Source organism: Coregonus lavaretus, assembly GCF_964263955.1.
Source record: "Coregonus lavaretus genome assembly, chromosome: 16".
Classification (NCBI taxonomy): Eukaryota; Metazoa; Chordata; class Actinopteri; order Salmoniformes; family Salmonidae; genus Coregonus; species Coregonus lavaretus.
In genome coordinates, this window is record NC_140003.1 from 12,872,598 (window position 1) to 12,883,392 (window position 10,795).

The 10,795-nt window shown below is 42.6% G+C and overlaps 1 protein-coding gene across 1 annotated transcript; it reads right to left on the reverse strand.

Annotated features, from left to right (window-relative positions):
- Window positions 1-4,656: 4,656 nt before the first annotated feature.
- Window positions 4,657-9,101, reverse strand: LOC311143601 (cytohesin-interacting protein-like; the record flags this gene model as incomplete). The annotated part of the gene is given in 9 exon segments (XM_084179454.1): window positions 4,657-6,033; window positions 6,269-6,335; window positions 6,673-6,739; window positions 7,055-7,148; window positions 7,857-7,959; window positions 8,069-8,123; window positions 8,241-8,290; window positions 8,774-9,065; window positions 9,067-9,101. Coding segments are annotated over 9 exon segments (1,206 nt in total). The 3' UTR covers window positions 4,657-5,590.
- Between the last annotated feature and the right edge of the window lie 1,694 nt (window positions 9,102-10,795).

Here is a 10,795-nt window from a genome sequence, read left to right on the forward strand (position 1 = left end):
ACAGGTAACGAGCTGAGATTAGGAGCACACTCTTAAAGGGAGTGCTCCTAATCTCAGCTTGTTACCTGTATAAAAGACACCTGTCCACAGAAGCAATCAATCAATCAGATTCCAAACTCTCCACCATGGCCAAGACCAAAGAGCTCTCCAAGGATGTCAGGGACAACATTGTAGACCTACACAAGGCTGGAATGGGCTACAAGACCATCACCAAGCAGCTTGGTGAGAAGGTGACAACAGTTGGTGTGATTATTCGCAAATGGAAGAAACACAAAATAACTGTCAATCTCCCTCCGCCTGGGGCTCCATGCAATAACTCACCTCGTGGAGTTGCAATGATCATGAGAACGGTGAGAAATCAGCCCAGAACTACACGGAAGGATCTTGTCAATGATCTCAAGGCAGCTGGGACCAGAGTCACCAAGAAAATAATTGGTAACACACTACGCCGTGAAGGACTGAAATCCTGCAGCGCCCGCAAGGTCCCCCTGCTCAAGAAAGCACATATACATGCCCGTCTGAAGTTTGCCAATGAACATCTGAATGATTCAGAGGAGAACTGGGTGAAAGTGTTGTGGTCAGATGAGACCAAAATAGAGCTCTTTGGCATCAACTCAACTCGCCGTGTTTGGAGGAGGAGGAATGCTGCCTATGACCCCAAGAACACCATCCCCACCGTCAAACATGGAGGTGGAAACATTATGCTTTGGGGGTGTTCTTCTGCTAAGGGGACAGGACAACTTCACCGCATCAAAGGGACGATGGAGGGGGCCATGTACTGTCAAATCTTGGGTGAGAACCTCCTTCCCTCAGCCAGGGCATTGAAAATGGGTTGTGAATCGGTATTCCAGTATGACAATGACCTAAAACACACGTCCAAGGCAACAAAGGAGTGGCTCAAGAAGAAGCACATTAAGGTCCTGGAGTGGCCTAGCCAGTCTCCAGACCTTAATCCCATAGAAAATCTGTGGAGGGAGCTGAAGGTTTGAGTTGCCAAACGTCAGCCTTGAAACCTTAATGACTTGAAGAAGATCTGCAAAGAGGAGTGGGACAAAATCCCTCCTGAGATGTGTGCAAACCTGGTGGCCAACTACAAGAAACGTCTGACCTCTGTGATTGCCAACAAGGGTTTTGCCACCAAGTACTAAGTCATGTTTTGCAGAGGGGTCAAATACTTATTTCCCTCATTAAAATACAAATCAATTTATAACATTTTTGACATGCGTTTTTCTGGATTTTTTTGTTGTTACACTGTTCAAATAAACCTACCATTAAAATTATAGACTGATCATGTCTTTGTCAGTGGGCAAACTTACAAAATCAGCAGGGGATCAAATACTTTTTTCCCTCACTGTAGCCAATACCTTTTTGTTCTGAACTTCTAAAATGAGTGGGGCGGTTGTGGCTTCCTGACAGTGACCAAGTTTACATGTGCACAGTATTCCAGATAGTAGCTCATATCCAGCTTAAGGTCTTATTTGGGATAAACTGTTTACATGCACCTTTGATATCCCACTCACGAGTATCCCTGGTCCATGAATAAACAGAATTTTTCTCATTTAAGTTCATATGGGTTAAATGGAATAGTAACTGAAATATGGACACTGACTGTAGGCCTATAACCTCTCACATGTAGCTTAATATAATATTAACTCCTGCAGTATTAGTCATTTCTTGCAGTAAAATGATAAAACATTTAATTTTGTCTCGGGAACAGGAGTGGAGAAAGATGATTTATTTCTTTCAGCATCTCTTGAGAAAATGTGAATGCACATGTAATGTGTTATCTTTGACACTGTTATGCAAGCAGACAGTATTTCAGAAACGTGTTTCATCGTTTTCTCAGCTTTTGATTTCCTGAAAAACAGGTCAAACTGATGACATTTGGACATTTTGCACAGGACCAATCTTTCCACTGTTTTGGAGTTATTGCGTTTTCTCCCCGGTCCCTAAACGAAACAGACAACTTTACCAATGTTAACTAGATTACTAATGCATTAATTCTACCGATGTAAGACATTATTCTGGTGAGCACAACTTTACTGTCTTCTGGGGCAACAAGTTATGACAGAAGAGAAGCTGCATGTATCTAACTATAGTTGACAAACCAAATGTCAGGAAATTATAATATGGCCTACCAAACTTGTCTAAATTAGGGGTGAAAGTAGCCAGTAGGCTATATGGTCCAGAACAGAGTACCAGCAAAATTAATTATTATGGAATTAAGGTGGATCAAACTGCACAGGTAGGCTACTTTTTGAAATGACTTGTTTGACAATCAGATGCAAACATCATCACACAACATGAAACTGAGCCTGCACAGACCGCATAAAACAACAGTAAACAGGATAAGATGTTTACATGCCACAGTATCCCGTCTAAGATCAGCATATCCCAGTTTCTCATATCCGGGTTTCTCATAACCGGGATACAAGTTTTTTTTCGGGTTATTGTAAATGGGATATGATGTTTAAATGAGTCAACTAAAAATCAGAATCCTTCAGTCTCCCGAATAATAATGGGATATTGGTGTGCATGTAAACGTGGTATGATTGCAAGAGCAGCTTCTCATCAATTTGATCCAACACAGTTCCACCCCTGACGCCGCCAGTCACCGCTAAAACATCCGTTATGTGGGTGTCTGCTATCGCTGGTTAATGCTTGATCTGGCTGAATTTTAAAGAGCAACTGCCCCAAAAAACAAACTTCTCATTTAGAAAACATCCTATGGTCATTGATATGTCAGAAACATGTATTCTACTGTCAAATTGACTACAAAGTCTAAATAGGATACATTTGGTCACATAGTCAGTCTCATCCAAAACTGAGTTTTGTGAGACTTGTGGTCTGACTGCATCACTAAATAAATGGTTGGGTTTGTTTCAATCCTGCCCACATGCCCATAGCTGGCAGCACACAAGTAATCATCCATTTGGAGTGCAGCTGCACAACACCCCATCATAATGCCTGTTTAACTTAGTTGTAGTCAAAATCTGGTTACCCAGAGGGCCAAGTGTGCGTTTCACTAGCCAAAATGTTTTTTTGAAATGCATCAGTGGAGGCTTCCACTGCTGAGGGGAGGACGGCTCATAATAATGGCTGGAACAGAGCGGAATAGCATCAAACACATGGAAGCCATATGTTTGATGTATTTGATACCATTCCACTTATAGTGCATTCAGAAAGTATTCAGACATTTACATTACATTTTAGTCATTTAGCAGACGCTCTTATCCAGAGCGACTTACAGGAGCAATTAGGGTTAAGTGCCTTGCTCAAGGGCACATTTACGTCATTTAGCAGACGCTCTTATCCAGAGCGACTACAAATTGGTGCATTCACCCTATAGCCAGTGGGATAACCACTTTACAATTATATATATATATATATATATATTTTTTTTTTGGGGGGGGGGGGGGGGGGGAGGGGTAGAAGGATTACTTTATCCTATCCCAGGTGTTCCTTTTTCCACATTTTGTTACGTTACAGCCTTATTCTAAAATTGATTAAATTAAACATTTTCCTCATCAATCTACACACAATACCCCATAATGATAAAGCGAAAACACGTTTTTAGATTTTTCTGCAAATGTATTAAAAATAAAAAAGATACCTTATTTACATAAGTATTCAGACCTTTTGCTATGAGACTAAATTGAGCTCAGGTGCATCCTGTTTCCATTGATCATCCTTGAGATGTTTCTAGAGTGGCCAGACGGACGCCACTCCTCAGTAAAAGGCACATGAAGTCTAGTCAGGATTGAGGGAAAGATGAATGGAGCAAAGTACAGAGAGATCCTTGATAAAAACCTGCTCCAGAGTGCTCAGGACCTCAGACTGGGGCGAAGGGTCACCTTCCAACAGGACACAGCCAAGACAGCGCAGGAGTGGCTTCGGGACAAGCCTCTGAATGTCCTTGAGTGGCCCAGCCAGATCCCGGACTTGAACCCAATCGAACATCTCTGGAGAGATCTGAAAATAGCTGTGCAGCGACGCTCCCCATCCAACCTGACAGAGCTTGAGAGGATCAGCAGAGAAGTATGGGAGAAACTCCCCAAATACAGGTGTGCCAAGCTTGTAGCGTCATTCCCAAGAAGACTCAAGGCTGTAATCAATGCAAAAGGTGCTTCAACAAAGTACTGAGTAAAGGGTCTGAATACTTATGTAAATGTTATATTTCCGTTTTTTATTTTTAATAAATGTGCAAACATTTGTGCAAACCAGTTTTTGCTTTGTCATTATGGGGTATTGTGTGTAGATTGATGAGGGGAAAAAATGATTTAATCAATTTTAGAATAAGGTTGGAAAGTAACTAAATGTGGAAAAAGTCAAGGGGTCTGAATACTTTCCGAATGCACTGTATAAAACTCCACGAGCCCGTTAAGTTAAGGTGCCACCAACCTCCTGTGAATGCAATGCTGTCTCTGGCTGCGGAGTCCCCAGTCTTGAGGCTCCAAGTCGAAGTCAAGTCTCAAGTTATTTATTTTTCTATCAAGTTGAATCTCATGTCATCAAATTTGAGACTTGAGTCCAAGTCATGTGACGTTTATGCTACCTACCCTTTAATTTGTTATGTTTATGCTACCTAGCCTTTAATTTAAGCAACAGAAGAAGGCAATATGAGAGTATGAGAGAGAATGTGAAGAGTGACAGTTTAGGAACCAACTATTCGCTGTTTATTTGTTAAGAAAAATGACAGGTCACTTGTGTTCAGAGAAGTTCAAACATATTTGCTTTGATTCTTAATAAAAGCAGCAAAATGAAGATAGCAAGCATACAATAAATTAAATTGAATGACACTCAAAGTTACTGAAAAATGTCCTGAATTACAGGAAACTTCAGATGTGTAGTTTATTTATCAAGATTGAAAGTAAGTTGTAGATACGTAAGCCAAAAGTGGCATGGGAACAGAAATAGTGAAGAACGTAGCACCTTCTCTGCCCACATCCTGTTTTGTACTGTGGAGTTAGCTACGTGGTTAAGAACTCACACTTTTTACGTGACTAAACTGCCAGACATGTCCAATATAACTTATTTGATCACATGTAAATATGAAAAGCATATATGTCTTAAGTTATATACAAGCAAAATGTTTAATTGAGGAAGATCGTGCCTTTTCCTTCATATTATCTCTTAATTATCTCCCTACATCTAATGGTCACAATTTTAGAAATGCCAAGCACAATCTTTGTTTCACTGGCTGCACACACATGAACTGAGTCTTGCGTTCTTTATGACAAATAACTGCATTCTTTATTACAAAGAATTGTTACAATTATAAGGATTAATGCTGTCTTCTCAATATGATTTTGGTCAAGAACAAATCCTCTGAAAATGGTTGTGTGAAAGTGCAACACCAAAGCAGTCCATCATGCATACAGTAGCTGTAGATAACTGAAGGCTTTTGTCAAAGGGAGAATGCTTGCTTCCTCCTAATGCTTCTCATGCCCATAATGCTCATATAGTATGTGTCTCTTCCTGAGTCCAGGTATGGTATCCATATAAGGACAACCTCCATCTCAGCAAGAAATGTTTGTATTGAACGTCACATCACACGAAGACGTACTGTAGTGTTCGTTCACAGCTCAGTTCAGGTGTCCTCCTCCTCCACTGAGTGGTTGAATCCAGGGATGAACTTCAGGATGTGTTTGCGGACGTTGGCTCTCCTGGCCTTCCTGGGGAGGGTCCCAAACAGGGAGGAGGCTCTGAAGGGGTCCCATGTGGGGGAGGGGGAGGAGAGGGAACTGCTGCTGCTGGCCAGGCTGCGGGTACGGCTGAGGCTGGCTGGGGGGGGCCCTTCCTGGGTGAAGTCTCTGGAGAAGAAGCAACTATCGTCTGGACTGGCCGCACTGCAGGGGCTCGGGGAGCTCAGGTCACCAAACACACTGGCCAGGTCACTGTCCTCTGTCATCCCACTACGGCAGCTACTGTCACTGGAGAAGCGGTGGCTGCGGTGGCCACTGTGTCCTGACAGAGACATTGGAGACATCAGGGAGTCCGTAGAGGGGTGTAGAGAACTGTCATTCAGGTTACCTGGAGATAAGAGAAGGGTAGTTCGTTGACAGTGTTGACTTATCCAACCACAGTATTCATGTGCACTGTAAAGGATGTGGTTGATTGACAGGATATATATTTTTTTTCAGGTAATTTGTCACAATGACGATCAACGAAGCTCATTAATACACCGATCAGCGATTTACTCGTCATTTTCACATCAGCTAATGAGAAAGGAAGTTCTGTGGTTTCACAGCTGGGCCAAACCCCTCACCTCGCATAAGGCATGTTTCCTTTAATGTGAGCGCTTGCAACTCCATCCTTTTCTCTCTCAGGGTTTGCTGTGTGGACAAAAACATAGAATGAAAATTAGACTTGGATGACTCTCAGGTCAACTATACAGTACTTAACATTATCTTTATAATGGTGTGTTTCCCTGTGACCCAATTCATCTACAGTAGGATTAGTGATGAAATGGTGTTGAGCATACATAGCTATACTGAACCTGTCTCAATACTGTGCTACTGTCGTTCTGTCATGTGAGCTTCTTTGTGTTGTGCTGGGTGGGGTTATGTGGTTGGCTACAGAAGAGTACACCACCCATATTTTCCACTGTAAAGTCTATTCAACTACGGTGTGTTATTGAAGCCAAACATCCGCCCTGTAAGAGAGACACACCTTGAGCAAGCTCATCTTCTTCTCCAGTTCAATCCTCTTCACCACCGTCCCACACACCGTCTCCATCCTGAGATTACACAGAGACAAAATGAGCACAAGCAGCCATCGCTCCGTATATAGTGCGCTATTTCTGACTATGTCCCATAGGGCTCTGTATAGTGCACTACTTTGACCAGGGACCATAGGGCTCTGTTCAAAAGTTGTGCACTATATGGGGAATAGGGTACCATTTGGGATGCAGCCAGACAAATCTTACAAATAATTCTGACACCTTGATACAATATCAAGGTTCATCAAAAAGTTTATGTTCAATGTTTTTCTCATTCTTCAGAGTTACAAACAGTAACCCTTTGGTTTGGGTCTCATTGCAGGTCTTACTCACTGTAATAAGTTGGTGGATTTTCGAATCAGGTCAACGATGTGCTGATGGCTTGACCCCTCAATGCTGACCCCATTGATGGTGACGATAACATCACCTATATGCATAGAGCAAGAGAGCGAGCGAGAGCGAGCATGGGAGGGAAAGAGAGAGAGAGAGAGAGAGAGAGAGAGAGAGGTCAGGCCTTGCCTTGTTGGCCCTTTTCTGTGTGAAAGTTACATGTATTGTAATGAGTGTAACGAGGACATCTCTCTGTGTGAGAACCATAATGCACAGCACTGAAGCCGAGGCCTAGATTCAATCAGATCAAGCGTTAACCGGCGATAGCCAACACCCGCATAGCTGATGTTTTGGCTGTGTCCGAGGTGTAACTATGTTGGAGCTGTCAAATCGGTGAGCAGCTGCTCTTGATCATTGTCACGAAGCCACACCCATCCCACTCACGTTAGAAGTTCAGAATGAGAAAGTGTAGGCTATATAGAAATAATGACGCTCAAATTGAAAATCATAAAACTATTCATTTCTGCCAGCCTAATCGAGGTGTAGATCACATCTCACATTTCAGTGTTCAAACTTGTAAACAAGGCTGCATGGGATTTCTCGCAATGCGACTCCGTGCAGCCAATGGCAATGTCCACTTTAAGTATAATGACAGGAGCCGCTTGTGGATTTGACAGCCCTAACACAGTTCCACCTCCAACACCACCAGAACAAACGTTATGCAGATGTCGACTAAAGCGGATCTGATTGAACAGAGCACTGAGTCTGGGCCACAGGTAGAGGAAGTAGGATGTGGGTGTCTCACCAGCGGTAAGGCCTGCACTCTCAGCTGAGCTGTCCTCCTGCACCTTGCACACAAATGTGCACATCTCCACCGCCATGCTTTTCTTCAGCAGCATGCCATACGTCTAGATCAGGAGGAATCATACTTCGGTCACTAGGCAGGACTGATAGCCAGGTTAAACATTTCTTGAAAATGTATTTTGTATTCATTCTAAAACTGATTCAATGTCTTACCTGAATTTCAAATCCAAACGTCTCATTGTCTTGCTTTTGCAACATAATGGTAGTCCTATGTGCAGGAGAAATTCAGTTACACACTTGTCATAACTTGAGTCGTTAAACATAATTGTGTTTGTATCTTAGTATTAATAGTGTACTATACAAATGACAAAGGGCTTGTATTTACCTCTGAGGATCAGTGTAATCCACTAAGGAGTTTGAGCGGGCTCTGTTGGACTGGAAAGTCAAATGTATATTTAATACATTTTCATATATTTTATAAATACAACAGTGAAAATAACTATTCTGATTATATATTTATTTAATTTCATGCAAAATAGACTAGATTTAGACCAGTCTCTTCAAATTCTTGGTATATAATGTGACAATATATTTGTAATTTATCTTAAACATAAACAATTAAACAAACTGTGTTTCCAGGTACTTTTTTTCTGATAATGAACTAGTTTGTCTCTTATGTAAAACAAAAACCTTATAATTGTCAAAAAGCTTTTTGTCTTTGCAAGTGCTCCGTTTTGTTTTGGAACATGTTAATGTATACCTTTCTGATGCCACTGAAACAGTTTTATATACTATCCACGAACATCAATGACCTCTAAGAATAACAAACTCTGTGCAACTTATAGGTTACATGACTGAAATGATACACAGTAAAACTGTTCAATCTTTTCCTGTTTCTTTCCAAGGTTTCTCACTCACCTGTTTCCAGCCTCTTGGCAGAGTCCCAGGAGTAGTCCCCCCATTCTGACTGGTTTTGTTATGGTGTTCCTTCAGAGAGCGCTGATACCATAGACGACCCTTCTTCCTCAGAGAGCCCTCCATCATGTAACTGTCCTGGCTGCCCTGTCGCAGGAGCCCGTTGAAGTTCATGGTGGATTGCATGGTGGAGTGGAGCGCTCTCTCTTCACAGCACCATAGTGCAGCTCTGCTACAGCTAGTTAAGTACAGTAACTCTGCATGTGTTGTATGTGGTGTGTCCCTGCCCTGCTGCTGAAAGTAAATGTGTCAAAGCGGAAATCCACACCATGTGATTATGGTGAACCTGTGTTAGCCAATCACAGCCCTCGCTCGCTCACTTTCTTCTCTACTTCACCCCTTTTAGCATTTTTTTCTTCTTTTTCTTGTGAACGGTCTGTCTGCTGTGCTGCAGCCGGGAAAAGGAATCTGCTTACGTTTTTTTCTTTTCAAACATCCCCCTTTTCTTTGTTCAGTCTGTGCGATTCGATTTATGGTCTGTCAGAAATCAGCAATGCATGGACAAACTGCCACCTCTGTGGTCTAACCTACCATCACCTGCTTCCCCTTACTCCAGTTTCTGTTTTCTGAATAGGTTGGAGTCAACCTGAGCCTCTCTGGTCTGCCAAGCAAAGAGGCTTGTCTTGTGAGGACAGACAAAAGCAGGCTTTCGCTCGGGGCTAGATACTTGCTTTACAACAACACAGCATGGGTCAATGGCTAGAAGGCATCAGACATGGTTTGATCAAAGAGGAAATCACACACAGGCCAACGGTCAAGAATAAAAACAAAGTCTGATGTGTTGAAGAAGACGGTCTCACAGGACATAAAAAATATAAAATTGTTCTATTGTTCTTTGATAGTGAAGTCTTTTTTCCTCATTCATTTTCCAAGATAAAGAACAATATGTATTGGATGATTATACAGTACAAATACCCCAAACTGTATGATGTGTTTGGGATACAAAACAAATGAATTGTCAAATAGAAACATCAGAATGTCCCACACCTAAAGCCAGTCTTTGTGACGCTGTCCCAAATTGCACTGTATTCCCTATATAGTGCACCACTTTTGACCAGAGCCCTATATGTTGCCATTTGGGACGAGCCCCCACGAAACAGAACAGTGGACGGCAGTGTTGCCTCACTCTAATCCCCTCTGGCCCATTGAACCTGTGTGACCCATAGCAGTGCCAGCTACCAAGCTTCCACGGGACAGTCAGGCCAGTAAATTTCCCCTCCATGGTAACACTGTGTACAGACAAGGAATGCATCCCAAATGGCACCCTATTCGCTATACAATGCATTCGGAAAGTATTCAGACCCCTTGACTTTTTCCACTTTGTTACGTTACAGCCTTATTCTAAAATGGATTCAATAAAACATTTTATTCATCAATCTACAGACAAGACCCCATAATGACAAAGCAAAAACTGGTTTTTAGAAATTTTAGCAAATGTATACCAATAAACCTCAGGAAATATCACATTTACGTAAGTATTCAGACCCTTTACTCAGTACTTTGTTGAAGCACCTTTGGCAGCGCTTACAGCCTCGAGTCTTCTTGGGTATGACACTACAAGCTTGGCACACCTGTATTTGCAGAGTTTCTCCCATTCTTCTCTGCAGATCCTCTCAAGCTCTGTCAGGTTGGATGGGGAGTGTCGCTGCACAGCTATTGTCAGGTCTCTCCAGAGATGTTCGATCGGGTTCAAGTCCGGGCTCTGGCTGGGCCACTCAAGGACATTCAGAGACTTGGCCTGAAGCCACTCCTGCGTTGTCTTGGCTGTGTGCTTAGGGTCGTTGTCCTGTTGGAAGGTGAACCGTCGCCCCCAGTCTGAGTTCCTGAGAGCTCTGGAGCAGGTTTTCATCAAGGATCTCTCTGTACTTTGCTCCGTTCATCTTTCCCTCGATCCTGACTAGTCTCCCAGTCCCTGCCACTGAAAAACATCCCCACAGCATGATGCTGCCACCACCATGCACCGTA